At 43.7% G+C, this 18,849-nt stretch overlaps 1 protein-coding gene across 5 annotated transcripts in view; it reads left to right on the forward strand.

Annotated features, from left to right (window-relative positions):
• LOC126282042 (fat-like cadherin-related tumor suppressor homolog) overlaps nt 1-18,849 on the forward strand; it is a 1,587,586-nt gene that overhangs the window by 1,274,479 nt on the left and 294,258 nt on the right. For all 5 annotated transcript variants that reach the window (XM_049981457.1, XM_049981458.1, XM_049981459.1 and 2 more), the window contains one exon: nt 6,418-6,524. In XM_049981457.1, the coding sequence (XP_049837414.1) occupies nt 6,418-6,524 (107 nt within the window). The remainder of the gene's footprint in view (nt 1-6,417; nt 6,525-18,849) is intronic.

An 18,849-nucleotide genomic window follows, 5' to 3' on the forward strand; every position in this document is an offset into this window, starting at 1 on the left:
TTCATCTCAGAGTAGCACTTGCAACCTACGTCCTCAATTATTTGCTTGACGTATTCCAATCTCTGTCTTCCTCTACAGTTTTTGCCCTCTACAGCTCCCTCTAGTACCATGGAAGTCATTCACATTCGTCTATAGCACCACATCTCAAATGCTTCGATTCTCTTCTGTTCCGGTTTTCCCACAGTCCATGTTTCGCTACCATACAATACTGTACTCCAGACGTACATCCTCAGAAATTTCTTCCTCAAATTAAGCCCGGTATTTGATATTAGTAGAATTCTCTTGGCCAGAAATGCCTTTTTTGCCATAGCTAGTCTGCTTTTGATGTCTTCCTTGCTCCGTCCGTCATTGGTTATTTTACTGCCTAGGTAGCAGAATTTTTTAACATCATTGACTTCGTGACCATCAATCCTGATGTTAAGTTTGTCGCTGTTCTCATTTCTACTGCTTGTCATTACCTTCGTCTTTCTCCGATTTACTCTCAAACCATACTGTGTACTCATTAGACTGTTCATTCCATTCAGCAGATCATTTAATTCTTCTTCACTTTCACTCAGGATAGCAATGTCATCAGCGAATCTATCATTGATATCCTTTCACCTTGTATTTTAATTCCACTCCTGAACCTTTCTTTTATTTCCATCATTGCTTCCTCGATGTACAGATTGAAGAGTAGGGGCGAAAGGCTGCAGCCTTGTCTTACACCCTTCTTAATACGAGCACTTCGTTCTTGATCGCCCACTCTTATTATTCCCTCTTGGTTGTTGTACATATTGTATATCACCCATCTCTCCCTATAGCTTACCCTAGTTTTTTCAGAATCTCGATCAGCTTGCACCATTTTAAATTGTGAACGCTTTTTCCAGGTCGAAAAATCCTATGAACGTGTCTTGATTTTTCTTCAGCCTTGCTTCCATTATTAGCCGTAACGTCAGAATTGCCTTTACTTTTCCTAGAACCAAACTGATCTTCACCTAGCGCATTATCAATTTTCTTTTCCCTTCTTCTGTATATTATTCTTGTAAGCAGCTTCGATGCATGAGCTGTTAGGCTGATTGTGCGATAATTCTCGCACTTGTCAGCTCTTGCCGTCTTCGGAATTGTGTGGATGATGCTTTTCCGAAAGTCAGATGGTATGTCGCCAGACTCATATATTCTACACACCAACGTGAATAGTCGTTTTGTTGCCACTTCCCCTAATGATTTTAGAAATTCTGATGGAATGTTATGTATCCCTTCTGCCTTATTTGACCGTAAGTCCTCCAAAGCTCTTTTAAATTCCGATTCTAATACTGGATCCCCTATCTCTTCTAAATCGACTCCTGTTTCTTCTTCTATCACATCAGACAAATCTTCACCCTCATAGAGGCTTTCAATGTATTCTTTCCGCCTATCTGCTCTCTCCTCTGCATTTAACAGTGGAATTCCCGTTGCACTCTTAATGTTACCACCGTTGCTTTTAATGTCACGAAAAGTTGTTTTGACTTTCCTATATGCTGAGTCTGTCCTTCCGACAATCATATCTTTTTCGATGTCTTCACATTTTTCCTGCATCCATTTCTTCTTAGCTTCCCTGCACTTCCTATTTAATTCATTCCTCAGCGACTTGTATTTCTGTATTCCTGATTTTCCCGGAACATGTTTGTGCTTCCTCCTTTCATCAATCAACTGAAGTATTTCTTCTGTTACCCATGGTTTCTTCGCAGCTACCTTTGTTGTACCTATATTTTCCTTCCCAACTTCTGTGATGTCCCTTTTTAGAGATGTCCATTCCTCTTCAACTGTGCTGGCTACTGCGCTATTCCTTATTGCTGTAGGTATAGAGTTAGAGAACTTCAAACGTATCTCGTCATTCCTTAGAACTTCCGTATCCCACTTCTTTGCGTATTGATTGTTCTAGACTAATGTCTTGATCTTCAGCCGACTCTTCATCACTACTATATTGTGATCTGAGTCTATGTCTGCTCCTGGGTACGCCTTACAATCCAATATCTGATTTCGGAATCTCTGTGTGACCATGATGTAATCTAATTGAAATCTTCCCGTATCTCCCGGCCTTTTCCAAGTATACCTCCTCCTCTTGTGATTCTTTTACTAGCTGAAACTTGTTACAGAACTCAATTAGTCTTTCTTCTCTTTCATTCCTTGTCCCAAGCCCATATTCTCCTGTAACCTTTTCTTCTACTCCTTCCCCTACAACTGCATTCCAGTCGCCCATGCCTATTAGATTTTCGTCCCCCTTTACATACTGCATTACCCTTTCAGTATCCTCATAGACAGTTACTCTCTTCATATACCGAGTTAAGTGTTCCTCTCGTGAAGTTATTGTTTGAGATCTCACTGAACAGTCACCTTTTCTGCCCCCCCCCCCCCCCCCCAATTGCTCATGCGGTTTTGTTTAAATGAGCTGAAGAAAGGAGTGTCAAGTTGCTACCTGTTCTGTAATGAAACACATGCGCGTAAAACCGACAAAAAGAATCGACAAAAAGATTGTGCTTGATGTTTTGATAAGGTCTTAGAAAAAGTAATTTTTTAGTGAATGACGTTTCGGCGCTCTGTTAGTAAACATAGCGTATAGTGGACGCGCAGCAGGACAGCTCAGCGATTTTTAGCAAAGGGCGCTTGAGTATGGCGCCACCTATCTGCAAATCATTTCGCATGCGGGATTTCCGCATCTTCGCGGCCGTGGTCTGTATACAGAGCGTCAACGTGCGGATGCCCTCAGTCGTACCTAGCCATCAGCGAGGTTCGGCCACCTGAAGATGTCGGACAGTTGTTCTGAGGAAATATTGTGGAATTTGCACAACTTCATGCGGCGGCAAACGCCTGAAGACTATTTACAAAAGTGATCTTTTGCAACTGATACGGTAGATTTAGTAAATGAGTCTTAGTTTGCCATAGCTTCTGTGTTGCCTGTATTAAGTGCGCTGAAACAAAAATAGAATATAGGCGAAATGCCCACCCCGTGCAAGACGAGAAGGCAACAAACGCGAGCGTTAGGAAAACGTGACGATTTTGTGAAAACTGCTGTGCGTCCAAACGTGCAACTATGTGAACGGCATGATTTCGTAGACGGGGTTGTTGGTCGGTTCCTTATCAGTGAAGCAGATGACAGCTTCTGACAGATTCCTCGAATTCTGATATGTTGAAGCGTATAAGCACCGTGCCGTTAGTTTTTGTACAAAAGTGGTCGTCGGCTGCCGCTAGAAGAGTGTGAACATATTATGTCTAGTATTCACGCATAGTTACCGGTTTTTCGAAGCTCATGTTTGAGACAGAAATGTGGGAAAGCATTACGACGTGGCTGGAACGGAAGCAGTTGTCTACCGTGGTTACATACAGAGTATCGTAGAATGTTGGGACAAGCCTCGTGGTTTTAGGGATTGTATTTAAAAACAAATCGAGGATAGAAACCCGTGTCTGGGAATGTCATCCCTTTGGCAGACGTAACTTTGTAAGCCGACCGACATCGTGCGGACCGTCTCGCAACATTGTTTGTTATTCATTGATCGCGACTGATTGCCACTATCGCCATTGTAGAAGATGGGGCTACCTTCTGTGTGCAGAGGTCTTGTCTCCTACGAATATGATGCTCTGTTGCCTCTGTGGATGACGGTTTCACACATTTGGTTTCCATCTGCAGTTGATTTTTGCCTGGAACTTTCTAAAATATTCACCATCCTTAAAGGTATTTAGGAGGAAAGTAAACTGCAAGTGAAATTCCATGACCTAAACCGTCATCCACCATGGCAACACGATCACCGAATAACGAACAAACACTGAATAACAACAGACGATCCATTTATTGCCAGTAAGAGTAGAAAGTCACATTTGCTGCCAGAGATGTGGCCTAGTTGCAGGAGCTAGCGCCTATAACTTCGACGCTCTGCAGTGTCGTTGGATGATGTTTCCGACGATTCCTGTGCTCAATTTTTTCACAAGACATTCTCTACAAGACCACAAAGTTTGTCGAAACGTTTCTGGGACACCCTCTGTAGTGTTTCAGTGTGAAATTATGGACAGTAATGGTGAAATGCAATAGACTACTGTGTGTCATGAGCTTAGCGTAATATTTCTGTGAATTACAAATAATTATTTTTTTCGCCGTGTTTCAAAGCTATTAGACACAACCTCTCTTGAACTATTTCTTTCTTTTCGTTAGGGGGTATCCTGGGCTGCTCTGTGCTCTGAGTTCCGGCAGTTTTATTTTATTTAACTTAGCTGCCGGATGCCCTTCCTCTCGCCGCAGCCGTCACTTGCCTGATGTAGGAAAATCGTGTGCGCCCCTGTCCGCGAACTGCATAAATTTTGGTCTGTGTATGATTGTATTTTAACCGTTTGTGCAAAGTGTTGTCTGAGACGGAAACAGGTGACCAGACCAGCTTTTGCCTAAAAGAGCGTTGGAAACCGCCTAAAAGCCACAGTCAGGGTCACCAATGTACCAGCCATGGTCGTTAATCTACGCTACGCTATACAAGCAGGTAGAGCCTTACATGAAAGATATTTCTACGAAGCAATTTCCGTGAAAGATATCTGTGTAATGTAAAGATAACAGTGAATAACTATGACAGCTATTTTTTTAAAGATCCAATCGGTCGCGAAATGGAAACCACAATAAAAACCAAAAATGTATTGTTTGCAACATTTATCTATACCTCCCAGCTGCGTCTCTACATCGTCTTAAACCTTTTTCGTAGCGTACTACCGTGCTTGCAATACCCCAATCATAAGAGGCAGCTGCTGTGGTTTTCCGCCAATTTTCTACTTAGGTCTGCAGTTCGTTGCCTGTGCCAAAATGCTGTCCTCGTAGCCAACAGTTGGTGTGAGCAAAGAGATGATCACATGTAGCCAAGTCCGGACCATATGGTGGGTAGTCACTTTGTTGCAGGTGCAGTGAGCGGACGAATATCGTCATGAAGAAAGGCAATGCCCAATGACACCATTCCTTTTCGCTTGTTCTGGATTCAAAGACGATTTTCTCGAATCGCCTGATCCACTCGTAGAACAAGACTATTGACATTCGCTTCTTTCCCTCACTGCCTGCATCATGAACGTCTATACATTCTGCTTCAAAGTTCCTGCACCACTGCTGCATTTTCCTGCGACAGAAAGGAATAGGAAGGAAGATTAGGTTTTAACATCTTGCCGACATCGAGGTCAGTAGCGGCAGAGGAAAGGCTCGGGTTATTTCAACTTTGAGGAAGGAAATCGGCCGTGCCCTTCCAAAGGAACCTTCGTGGAACTTACCTAGAGCGATTTAGAGAAACCATGGTAAACCTTAAAAGTCTATCGCCATACGCGCATTTGAAACGTCGTCGTCCCGAAAGCGAGTCCAGCGTCCAACAACTACACCACCTCACTCGGATCTTTGGCGTCACCCATGACATTTATGTTGCACAGGCTGCATGAAAGGAGGCGCAACGCCTCAGCATGAATAAACCATATGACAGCACACTCTTTAAACTTGCAGCTTAAATCTATTTTTCTAGGCATCTGCGCACTTCGAACTGAAAAGTTACACACTCTGTCACACCTCTGTGCAAAGCTTTGCCAGATTTTCGTTGTTGTTTGAATTTCGCGACTTATTGGACCATGACAAAAAAATAGCCGTCATATAAGTAATAATCAGCACTACAAAGAGGAAGTAGTAATCAAAGTGAGTTAGAAACCTGCATTAAGGTAAAAGGTATCTTACACTACGGTGTGGGACGAGGGACCGTCATAGTGGACCAGACAGGATAGTAGTATAGCGAGAGGGTCTTATAATATTTACTATAAATAACCTACAACGCTTCATAGTAATGAGAATTATAAACCTCGACACTGAAAGAACCTTTCTTTGAACCTGGGGAACATCGTCGTTTATAATCCATAAGAGCAGGGTGCTACTGACACCACTATCACTTACAGTTTGTCAGGGCAAGCAACAACTACATTGAAATCCACTGAAGAAATTCTCTGGGGACATAGATGGGAACGCTTTGAGGGAAAAAATAAAATAAAGTGGTTCTCGAGTAAAGCCGTTGCATAAATGTAGGTGACTTTTATACGAAAAGGGCTGGACGAACATTATGCATTCTCTGCAATACACTGTATGACGGCTTGAGGTAAACGTATGTAGATGCCTTTCATATAAAATGTGAAACGTGTCGTGGAAATTAAATACCAACATTGCTGCAGGAAGATCGCGTTTAATTTACAGACGAATACTTTGATATTTACAGAGTTGCGGCGCAAAACGGCCACAACCACAAAGTTGCGAAACGTATCTTTTTCAGTCTGCGACGCAGCAGTAGTGACGAACATGAGTTACCTGAACTGATAGCTGGCAGCCTTTGATGTTCATTCAGACGGAATCACAAACTCAGACGGTGAGAGTCGTTTTCAACTGGATTGACTCGTTCTGTTTGCTTGCAGGAAACATCCGTACGACGGCGCCTCTGGACGTGGAGAGCAAGCCGCGCTACTGGCTCACTGTGTTCGCCCAGGACCACGGCGTGGTGCCACTGCATTCCCAACTGGAGGTGAGTCTGAAAACACCTGTCATCAGTACATGGAAACTGCCCAAAAAAAGGTTTTGCACCACATGATTATTTACCAACGTTTGTGAGCTGGGATTCAGCAGGCGCAAGGAATGAAAGAATAAACTTTAAAAAAAGTAAAACGAAATAAAAAGAGGTACACCGAAAAAACGGTTTGATTTTTTCTCACACGATGACTAGTTTCGGGTCGAAACGATGATTTGAAAATGGGTCACGGCCCGGAACTAGTCATCGAGTGAATATAAAATTTAAAAAAGTAAAATTTGGGACTTAGGACAAGTTTTTCGTCTACTGGTTAACAGAAGTTGCTGACCCACAGCTATCCCAGCATGCTGGGAAGTTTGAAACTACAAAGAGATTGAGAGTACCACACATCTGTGAAATCGTAATCTGCTGCAGGGGAGCTTCCAGTACCATGTTCCTCCACCTCGTGCATTTTACCACCTTTGGAACCACCTTGAGTATGCCGCCCATAAGGTGAGCGAATAAGCAAAAGAAAGATGAATGTAGTGATAAGTAACAGAAATTAGGCAAAGTGTAAACTTAACGTCAAAGTTGGGACCACGAAGTAGACGAAGTGAAGGTTTACTTCTACTTTTGAAGCAAAATCACTTCCGGCGGAAGAAGCAAGGAAGATACAGGAAGTGGATTAGCATAAATAGAGAGGTCAGTCCTCGCCAAAAGAAGCCTGATGGTAGCGAACATTGATTTGAGGAAGGAATTTATGAGCATATACATCTGGAGCACAATATCGTAGAGAATTAGATCATGCACTGTGGGTAAAAACTTAACATTCTGTTGTATACTCCTTCCACCTTTCTGCTTTCCCTTCTTTGCTTAGAACTGGGTTTCCATCTGAGCTCTTGATGTTCATACAAGTGGTTCTCTTATCTCCAAAGGTCTCTTTAATTTTCCTGTATGCAGCATCTATCTTACCCCTAATGAGATAAGCCTCTACATCCTTACATTTGTCCTCTAGCCATCCCTGCCTAGCACTTCCTGTCGATCTCATTTTTGAGACGTCTGTATTCCTTTTTGCCTGCTTCGTTTACTGTGTTTTTATATTTTCTCCTTTCATCAATTAAATTCAATATTTCTTCTGTTACCCAAGGATTTCTATTAGCCCTCGTCTTTTTACCTACTTGATCGTCTGCTGCTTTCACTACTTCATCCCTCGAAGCTACCCATTCTTCTTCTACTGTATCTGTTTCCCCCATTCCTGTCAATTGTTCCCTTATGCTCTCCCTGAAACTCTGTACAACCTCTGGTTCTTTCAGTCTATCCATGTCCCATCTCCTTAATTTAGCACCTTTTTGTAGTTTCTTCAGTTTTAATCTACAGTTCATAACGAATAGATTGTGGTCAGAGTCGACATCTGCCCCTGGAAATGTCTTACAATTTAAAACTTGATTTCTAAATCTCTGTCTTACCATTATGTAATCTATCTGATACCTTTTAGTATCTCCAGGATTCTTCCATGTATACAACCTTCTTTTATGATTCTTGAACCAAGTATTAGCTATGATTAAGTTATGCTCTGTGCAAAACTCTGCCAGACGGCTTCCTCTTTCATTTCTTCCCCCCAATCCATATTCACCTATTATGTTTCCTTCTCTCCCTTTTCCTACTGACGAATTCCAGTCACCCACGACTATTAAATTTTCATCTCCCTTCACTACCTGAATAATTTCTTTTATCTCATCATACATTTCATCAATTTCTTCATCATCTGCAGAGCTAGTTGGCATATAAACATGTACTACTGTAGTAGGTGTGGGCTTCTTGTCTATCTTGGCCACAATAATGCGTTCACTATGCTGTTTGTAGTGGCTTACCCGCATTCCAATTTTCCTATTCATTATTAAACCTACTCCTGCATTACCCCTATTTGATTTTGTGTTTATATCCCTGTAGTCACCTGACTAGATGTCTTGTTCGACGTCCTCTTGAGTAGTCCCCGCCCGGAGATCCGAATGGGGGACTATTTTACCTCCGGAATATTTTACCCAAGAGGACGCCATCATCATTTAATCATACAGTAAAGCTGCATGTCCTCGGGAAAAATTACGGCTGTAGTTTCCCCTTGCTTTCAGCCGTTCGCAGTACCAGCACAGCAACGCCGTTTTGGTTAATGTTGCAAGGCCAGATCAGTCAATCATCCAGACTGTTGCCCCTGCAACTACTGAAAAGGCTGCTGCCCCTCTTCAGGAACCACACGTGTGTCTGGCCTCTCAACAGATACCCCTCCGTTGTGGTTGCACCTACGGTACGGCCATCTGTATCGCTGAGGCACGCAAGCCTCCCCACCAACGGCAAGGTCCATGGTTCATAGTGGGGCTTCAGTCACCTATGCTAGTAATTTTCCATTTTTCATAAGAACCATATACCAAGCACGGTGAACGGTGAAAGAGTAAAAATGAACGGTTCCCAAGAAAGAGCTATCACCAGTGAACAAGATCCCAAGGATGAACGATTTTGTCCATCTCTAGTCGCCACAGTTCACGTTTTCGCGTTTACCGCACGCACGTCGGAAAGACGCGAATGCTGTACTAATCCTTTACTTACATGTCAGTGCTTATATACCCGCATCGGAGTCGAACTGCACTTCTTATACACTGCAGCAATGCCGTCAAACGGAAACATTTTTGAACTTCCCTGACATATCGACGTATATAGTGCTCGTGAATGGCTAGGTTACGTTGCATGAGATAATAAAGGATTCTGAAAATCTGTAGATCTAAATATACTCAGTGCAGTAGAGTGGTACTTTGCATAAAGTAACCGTTCGTTCCCTTGTGGGAACTCCCTGATAGTGACTGCAGTCAGTGAAAATTCACGAGGTGGAGCTTTTCATTTGAGCGTCAGACCGACAGACTGAAAAATGGGTGCTTCATTTTCGGGAACGTTTACATTCGCGGTTTACGTACACCAGCAGTTCTGCCGCAAATTGTTAATTTAGTTTTAAAGAGCGGTTGTTATCCCTGCGTACGCTCCTCATTAGCGAGGTCCAAGTGGGCCCGCGTGGCTGCACATATTTTTGGGACCGTCGGCCCTGTGGTCACCGCTTCGATCCCCGCTGCGGCGCTGACACACACACGCGCGCATACACACACACACACACACACAGAAACACAGTGCACGCACATCTGCCTGCGCCTGTCACATCTGCGCCGCACCGGAAACAAAACAGGTCCCAATTAATTAGAGCGATCCGCGTACACGCGCGGTTCCAGCAAAAATTTGAATTTAATTGTTCTGGCCCAGCAGTTAAGAGTTTGGCTGCATTTGTTCCGCTGCACAGGGAGAGAGTAGCGAAGTGCGAGAGAAACGATGTTAGTCTCCGTGGTTTTCCATCGCTCTTCGAGCGCCGCAGTAATAGAATAACGAAGTTGGTATCGAAAAACCACACACACACACACACACACACACATTGAGCACTAACTATTGAGTCTGTCAGATTTACGCTGCGTTGGGAACAAAACAGTAAACAAAGGGAAGTTCAGTGATTTCCTTTTTTTTTTTTTATTAGTCCGTGCGCCATTATACACAAGTTTAAAGCATTGCCGAAGAGTAAAATAAAATCTAGCTATGATACAGAATACAAATACAATTAACTTGCACAGACCTCCTTCGAGGACCGAAGGGAAAAATACAGTTCCACTACCGAGAGAAGGATATGTAAGGAATCGTCGGTCCTTTTGTGTTAACGAATCGGCGAAAAACTGATATAAATTCAGGATTCCGCCGCGTGTCCATGCAATAGAAACTGCTTGGGTTTCTTGGTTTGTCGATTCGCAGTGAGAACATGGCTTTTCGGAAGGCATTTACTACCTATCTTCTGACGAAGTGTGTAAACCTTCCGAAGCACAGAGGACAAATGGCGAACTGACGCAGCATGAATTATTATTATCGCTTAATTTGCAGAAAACAAATGGTTGTTTCCCGTTACTATAGTTAGCTAGAATAATTACAATTTTAAATATTATTTTACTTTTTGGTTCAAATGGCTCTGCGCACTATGGGACTTAACATCTACGGTCATGAGTCCCCTAGATCTATGGTCATGAGTCCCCTAGAACCTAGAACTATTTAAACCTAAGTAACTTAAGGACAGCACACAACACCCAGTCGTCACGAGGCAGAGAAAATCCCTGACCCCGCCGGGAATCGAACCCGGGAACCCGGGCGCGGGAAGCGAGAACGCTACGGCACGAACACGAGCTGCGGACTATTTTACTTTGACTTAAAACATCTCTCTGCGAGGAACGAATGGGAAGAGATAGTGCAGCGGTCGGAAAAGTCTACGTAAAAATACGTAAACAATGAATGACAAAAATCGACTGATTATTGTCCACTACTATAGGCGGCATGAATTATTATCTCACTTTTGATCAGGAATCGGCAGTTGATCTTCAACATAAATACAGCAAAATAAGTGTGTCTTACGGCTGCCGTACGGTCAATGGAAACTGTTACGTTTATGAAGTTTTTGAGAGTGTGAGTCAGAGCAATTTAAACTGAAGCGGCTACATCGTCTGATCATAGCAAAGACTGAAGCAACAGGGCATACATAGTTCACACAACAGCCGTGTCGCACGCAGTTACTGCTTCTGCCAAGGGATCGGCGCAATGTTTATATGATCATCTCTGCCAGATTTTGTCATTACTGTTAGATGGCATTGGCACACCCCGGTGACGATTTATTGTTTGTTTTTGCCTTGATTTCCTATTTTGTTGAACTACAAGCAACCGGATGATCTTTTAACGAAAGAAACCGTTACATCTGCATACATACTCAGCAGACCACCATATAGTACATAGCACAGGGTACCGCGTACCACTACAAGTCATTTCATTTTATACATCCCTATGGAAACTCTCCAAATCACATTCAGGTGCCTGCCAGAGGGTTACCTGTTCCAGATAGATCGAGGTAAAAGCCGCTACTCCTAAATGCCTCAGTACGAACCCTAATTTCTCTTATTCGTGATCCTTACGCGACATGTATGTTGGCGGCATTGGCGGCAGCAGAATCATTCTACCGCCAACTGCAAATTCCGGTTTTCCAAATTTTCTCAACAGTGTTTTGCTAAAAAATCATCCTCTTCCCTCCAAGGATTTCCGTCTGAGGTCAGGCAGCATCTCTGTAATACTTGCCTGTTGATCGAACCTAACAAATCTAGCAGCACGCCTCTGAATTGCTTCAATGTCTTCCTTTAATCCAACCTGCTGGGGATCCCAAAGACTCGAGCAATACTTACGAATGCGTCGCAAAAGTGTTCTGTATTTTCGTACTCATTTCCATTAATGCATATTTTTCTACCTGTAGAGAAGGCGTCATTGATCGCACCAACTAGAAACTTCGTATCCTCCAACAGTCACTGAACGACGACAGCTTCCTGTACACCGCAGCATCATCAGCAAACAGCCGCTGCTAGCTCTGCCCCTCAGCTCGTTTATATACACACAGAATAAGAGCGGCTGTACCACATTTCCCTAGGATATTTTTCGCTGTCGAGGACAACGTACGAGGTTCTATTACTGAAGAAGTATTCGAGTCACTCACATAACTGGGAACCTAATCCGAATGCTCGGACCTTCGTGGACAATATGCAGTGCGTCATCATGTCAAACGCTTTCCGCATATCTGTGTTTCGCCAATACAGCTTTAGTGTTTCTCGTTAATCATTAATATTAGTATCAACCAGCTGTGAAGATCAAAAAATCAAGTGTGGGTGGGCGCTGGGATTTACGGATCGGACTCTTTAGCTTTTTGATCTGAATCCTGGCAGGCGTCGATCAGATATGTGTTGGAGAACAGAACTGAAAATGCAGACGAATTATGGGAGGCGTCAATAAGCACAATACGAAAACTTACCCTCCAAAATTGTGAACAGGGGAACTTATGACTATTAAATGAAACAATGGTTGTAATGGCTTTGACTTACCACAGTAAAAACGATTACTAGGCAAGTGGAATGCTGTGGTAACATAAACATGATAAAGTCACAGATGAATAAATAAATCGGCCGAGGTGGCCGAGCGGTTCTAGGTGCTATAGTCCCGAACCGCGCGTCCGCTACGGTCGCAGGTTCGAATCCTGCCTCGGGCATGGATGTGTGTAATATCCTTAGGTTAGTTAGGTTTAAGTAGTTCTAAGTTCTAGGGGACTGATGACCTTAGAAGTTAAATTCCATAGTGCTCAGAGCCATTTTTTTAAATAAATAAATACATGTGCCAACTTTAATTACTTGACGCAAGTGAAAGAGGGGGTTGGGTGGTGTGGAGGCAGGGGGAAGTTACTAATAATGGTGCACAAAATTAATTGTAATTGCGGAATGTCATTTGATTTTAGTATGATTGACGGGAATATATAATAACGCAGGAGGAAACGCGCCGCACCTATCGTCGAATGTGAAAGCAAACTGTTCATTACTGTAAAAATGTAAGTCTTCAGAATGAAGCTTGAAGTAATTGGATTACGTAACAGTGACTCAAAGTTCCCTATACGTCACCTCGCAGTTGCGACACGATTTCACCATAATATTACAGATGGTAGCTGAAGCGGCTGCAGAATCGATCATTGGTGAAACCAACAACCCTCGCCGGGGCAGAGGCTCAGCATGTTTGTCTCCGTCTGACTTCCCATCGAATGTCAATTAAAAGAAAACCTTGCCGTGCTGCGCTTTTCGTCTCTCAGTGAAGTTTGATTGGCTCAGTTCTGGAACTTCCGAACGCCAACGACCAAACTGCTTCTTATAAAACACTTGCCTCTTTCCTCTTAAGTAATGGCTTTCTTGGTAGGCGAATCTCATCACTCGAAATTCGTGGTCGTAAAAAGTCTTCGCCAGCCATTTTCTTTACACGTGTATCTACACAATGACCTGATGTCCCGGTGCAGTTCAGTACAACAAAAACTACCGCCTGGTGGGCAGTGACCCTCTGTCCTCTCCCTACGGCCTTTCTAGGATCTGTCTTTGAGGAGAGTGGCTCTCTTATGGCTTCTAGTGGGTCTATGTCCCTTCCCATCACCCAGCGTGCTTTCAACATCCCACAGCTATACTACATGCAGATACGAATCAAGAGAGAGAGAGAGAGATTAGCAAGACTGCACCAATACTGTGGCGTATCATTTTTGTCGGTGTAAATTAAGTATTCTGACAAAATAGGAGTCTCATTACTGATACGCATATGTTGCGACACTGTTTCCGGAAAAGCTGTCCTGCGACGAAAATGAGGTGCAAGAAAAACACATTGGAAAATTCTCAGGAAGTGTAGTCCCCCACGAAGATGATGTCTTACAAAACCCACGTTCAACCCATACTTGAATATAGTACCCCAGTCTGAGACCTTTACCAGGTAGGATTGATGGAGGAAAAAGAGAAGATCGGTGCGTTTCGTCAATATTTTGTTTAGTAGGCAGGAAAGTGCCACTAAGGCTCTAAAAGATCACGGTGTAGTGTACTGTAAAAATTTCAAGAGCGTACGTTCCTAAACAGTCAACCGACATATTGCTTCCTCGTATATATTTCTCGCAAAAAGACCATAAAGGTAAAATTAAGAGATCACGAGCTCACACAGAGTCCTACCAACCATCTTCGTTGTAATGTACAGTTCGCGACTAGGATCGGGAAGTACGAGAAAATGCATGTTTCTGTGGAGCTATCACACAGTTGTTGATATCACTAAACAGAATTCACCTTTATCAAACTTAGTAGTTGTAGTGGATGTCACGACAAGTACAGAAGGGTCTGCTTTTCATCGCTAAGCGATGTGGGCTGTGTGAAACGGAACAGGTGGCTGAGCTTTTTGGGAACCTCTACACTTCCCACGCGGATGCGAAACAATCGGGCCGTAAAAATTTCGCTGATGAACCCCGTCGAGCGTTTATGAAATCGCAGGGATGCGGATTCGGTTTTAAACTGTAGCGAGCCGCGCCAGCTGCCGCCTCTTTCGGCCTCGTCTCGACAACAGGTCATTGTTTTTGAGCGCAGTCCAGTCTGCGTGCGGCACAGAACTGTACACCTTTCTGGACCTTTTTTTTAATTTTTGTAATTTCCTCGGTCGGTCGGAACCGCGGCTGTGGGCGCGCGCTAACGAGCCGCCGCGGGGACCCTCCCAGAGCGCTGCGCTTTTTGCGAAGCTCGCTTCGTTTCGCACTGCTGCTACGCGCGTGTTCTGGCGCTGCCACGCAGCTGCAGTTCGCCGTTACGCGCCTCCGCGCAGTGCTGCCAACCGCAGGCGCACACTGTGCGGTCGCCGTGGCGTGCCGCCTGCTGTGTGCTGCTCTGCTGTGGCTGCCCGCCTCTGCAGACATTGGCCCCTGCACAGAACGCAACGCTGCAGACGCTCCCGCGTGATGCCATTAGCCGGTGCAACTCCTGCTGTCAGCAAGATATATGCTAATTCTAGCGGGCAGGTGTGCGTAAGACTAGGCGCAAACATAAAACTTTTGTTCGGGCAACTGTTAAACCCGGTTTAAGGTCACAAAGGGCCCGTAGCACCCGATTCACCATTGTTTTATATTATACTGATTCGCCCGCGTATACTTTCGCCACATATACTCAACACACCTCCTCCTCTTCTCTGTGCCCATCTCTTCCTCCCACTATCTGTCTGTCTGCTCCTCTCTCTTTATCTTCATCTCCTCTTGCACCTCTCTTTGTCCACTTCCTCCATCCCCTCTCTCTGACCATATCTCCCTCTGACCACATTATTCTCCTCTCTCTTTCCATCTCCCCCTCATCCCTCCCTCTTCGCCACTAACCCTCTACAACTTCCATCTGCCTCGTGCATCTCTCTTCCTCACCACTCTCTGTTTCCTCCTCCCCATCACTCTGTCCTTCTCCTCTTCCAACCTGTAACCAGCCATGCTCATCCGCACACCTAGCCCCAGACAGTAAAGCAGGCCGATACTGGTGACACAACAAGCAAGACAGGCTACACATTGGGGGCTTGAAAGTCGTTTATTTGTTCCTGACCAACAGGTGCCATACAAAGCAGGAAGATAAAAAATACTGCCTGTCTTGCAGGGTAGCCTACTTGTTGAGGCCAGGAAAACTGTTTATTGCTCCAGAGATGTGGGCTTCCCTGCAAAGCAGGTTGATTTGGCAGGCCGATACTGCTCCCAAACAGCATCCCTGTCGTACAGGGTAGAGTACACACCAGGGGCTAGAGAAAAACAGTTGCTAGGAGTCTATAAACCCCATAGTGCTCATACCCATGAGGCCTGCCACATCAGACATTTTTAAAAATGGACTAAACAGTATAAAATAATTTATCCTTGTCTCATAAAGATTCCTAACCCCATACAGACAGTCCTGAAAACTTGTCCTTGTGAATTTTCAATAGCTATGGCAATACTTGTAAAATTTAAGATGGAATAACATTGGTGGCCTACAGTACACAATAGTAAGAGGTGTAGAGAGTAGCTGTCGCTAAGAAAAATTGCACAACAGGTCATATCATTATTGGTGCAATAAATCGGTTACTAACTTAGGTGGTTGGCCGCGGTGGTCTAGCAGTTCTAGGCGCTCAGTGCAGAACCGCGCGAATGCTACGGTTGTAGGTTCGAATCCTGCCTCGGGCATAGATGTGTGTGTTGTCCTTAGGTTAGTTAGGTTTAAGTAGTTCTAAGTTCTAGGGGACTAATGACCACAGATGTTAAGTCCCATAGTGCTCAGAGCCAGCCAAGGAACTTAGGTGAACTAGTCATGCATCAAATATTTGTTGTATGCACCCAAGTTTTTCGTTTTAAAATTAAAGATATTGCCATAACTATTGAAAATACAGAAGTTTTCAGGCCACTTGTATGGGACTAGGAATCAGTATGAGAGTTAAAAAGTTATTTTATACTTTTTAGTCCACTAAAAAAAGTTTTTTATTTAAATAACTGTTACTCTTTACAGCTCCTTCAGGTATCAAGTAAGTTGTTTCCTGATACCTTAACACATGTTCTATCATCTTGTACCTTCTGCCTGTCAGTATTCTCCGTATGTTCCTTACCTAATCGAGTCTGTGAAGAGCTTCCTCATTTCTAATCGTTGTCTAACTTTCAACATCATTCTGAGGCACCACACCCAAAATGCTTCAATTCTATTCTTTTCCAGTTTTCTCTGAGTCCATGTTTCATTTCCATACAACGCTGTGCTCAAACGTACATTCTCAGAAATTTCTTCCTGAGATGGAGAACTATGTTTGATGCTAGTACACTTCTTTTGGCCACGAATGCCTTATTTTTCTAAGCCAGTCTGCTTTTTATGTCCTCCTTGCTTCGTCCAGTCAAGTTTTATTTTGTTCCCCAGGTAGCAGAATTCCTTCACGGGATCTACTTCTTGGTGACCAATTTTAGTTTCTCGGGTACTTTAGTGACTTCCTGAAAAACTGAATCCCAGAAGCATGAAAAACATGTTAAAATCTTGACCTAGTTCTATGGAATTCAGGGATGTTATGGAATTCAAAATGTCTTAAGATTGGCTGTCAGTGAGGAGTGTCGCATATAGGACATACTGTAGAGGAAGTTCAAGAACGTTACATGAGACGTCGATGCTATGCTCCCCTGCTACAGCATGATAAATATTCTGTGGTAGAACACTGCATCCAAACAGGCCACACTGTGAACTATGAGAGTGCCTAGATGCCAATAAATGTTTCATACTCCTGGGATTCAGTTTTCAGGGAAGCTACTGAAACACGTTTAACGAATTATTTAATTAATCGTGGACAAAATGTGGAATCCAGCACCGGAAATAGGTAACTCTCATAGACAACGACACTGAACCTTGTCGACCAGAATTTGTGACACGATTTCCTTCACAGAGGGTGTCACGATGGAATATATATCTGCCGCACGTCTGACATTTCTTCCACTATCTTTTTCCGTGCACGCACACTCACTTCGCTCGCCGTATCGGTGTAGAAGGTTGACAGTAGCGCTTTATCGACAGTTTTTCCTGTTCGCTCCGAAAATAGCTGGACGTTTTATAGCCGAAATACTAGCAGCCGACATTATTTGGTTACGATCTAATTTCCGTATTTTTACGAATCAAGTAATACGCCGCGAGAACATGAAGGTTCACGGTTTTAACCCTATCACTCGTCAGTCATACGTCCATTCCCGTCAAATGGAGAGGGCACACATTCGAATGAACAGTTGATCCGCAGAACTTTTGATGCAGCTATACGCGAGAGCGGTGAAATTTGCCGCATGACAAAGTCTGCCTTTAATTTGAACATTCCGTTATACGAAGGACGTTCGATAAGTAATCCAACACATTTTTTTTGTAGGGCAATTTCGGTTGCAAAAATTTTAAATTTACTGTGGGACATCTTGGAATGTTCTACATCTACATCTACACTCCGCAAGCCACCTGACGGTGTGTGGCGGAGGATACGTTGAGTACCTCTATCGGTTCTCACTTCTATTCCAGTCTCGTATTGTTCGTGGAAAGAAAGATTGTCGGTATGCCTCTGTGTGGGCTCTAATCCCTCTGACTTTATCCTCATGGTCTCTTCGCGAGATATACGTAGGAGGGAGCAATATACTGCTTGACTCCTCGGTGAAGATATGTTCTCGAAACTTCAACAAAAGCCCGTAACGAGCTACTGCGCGTCTCTCCTGCAGAGTCTTTCTCTGGAGTTTATCTATCATCTCCGTAACGCATTCGCGATTACTAAATGATCCTGTAAAGAAGCGCGCTGATCGCCGTTGCATCTTCTCTATCTCTTCTATCAACCCTATCTGGTACGGATCCCACACTGTTGAGCAGTATTCAAGCAGTGGGCGAACAAGCGTACTGTAACCTACTTCCTTTGTTTTCGGATTGCATTGCCTTAGGAGTCTTCCAATGAATCTAAGTCTAGCATCTGCTTTACCGACGAACAACTTTGTGATCATTCCATTTTAAATCACTCCTAATCCCTACTCTCAAATAATTTATGGAATTAACTGCTTTCACTTGCTGACCTGCTATCTTGTAGCTAAATGATAAAGTATCTTTCTTTCTGTTTATTCGCAGCACATTACACTTGTCTACATTCAGATTCAATTGCCATTCCCTGCACCATGCGTCAATTCGTTGCAGATCCTCCTGCATTTTAGTACAATTTTCCATTGTTACAACCTCTCGATATACCACAGCATCATCCGCAAAAAGCCTCAGTGAACTTCCCATGCTATCCACAAGGTTTTTATGTATACTGTGAATAGCAACGATCCTACGACACTCCCCTGCGGCACACCTGAAATCACTCTTACTTCGGAAGACTTCTCTCCATTGAGAAAGACATGCTGCGTTCTGTTATCTGG

Source organism: Schistocerca gregaria, chromosome 7 (assembly GCF_023897955.1).
Source record: "Schistocerca gregaria isolate iqSchGreg1 chromosome 7, iqSchGreg1.2, whole genome shotgun sequence".
Lineage (NCBI taxonomy): Eukaryota > Metazoa > Arthropoda > Insecta > Orthoptera > Acrididae > Schistocerca > Schistocerca gregaria.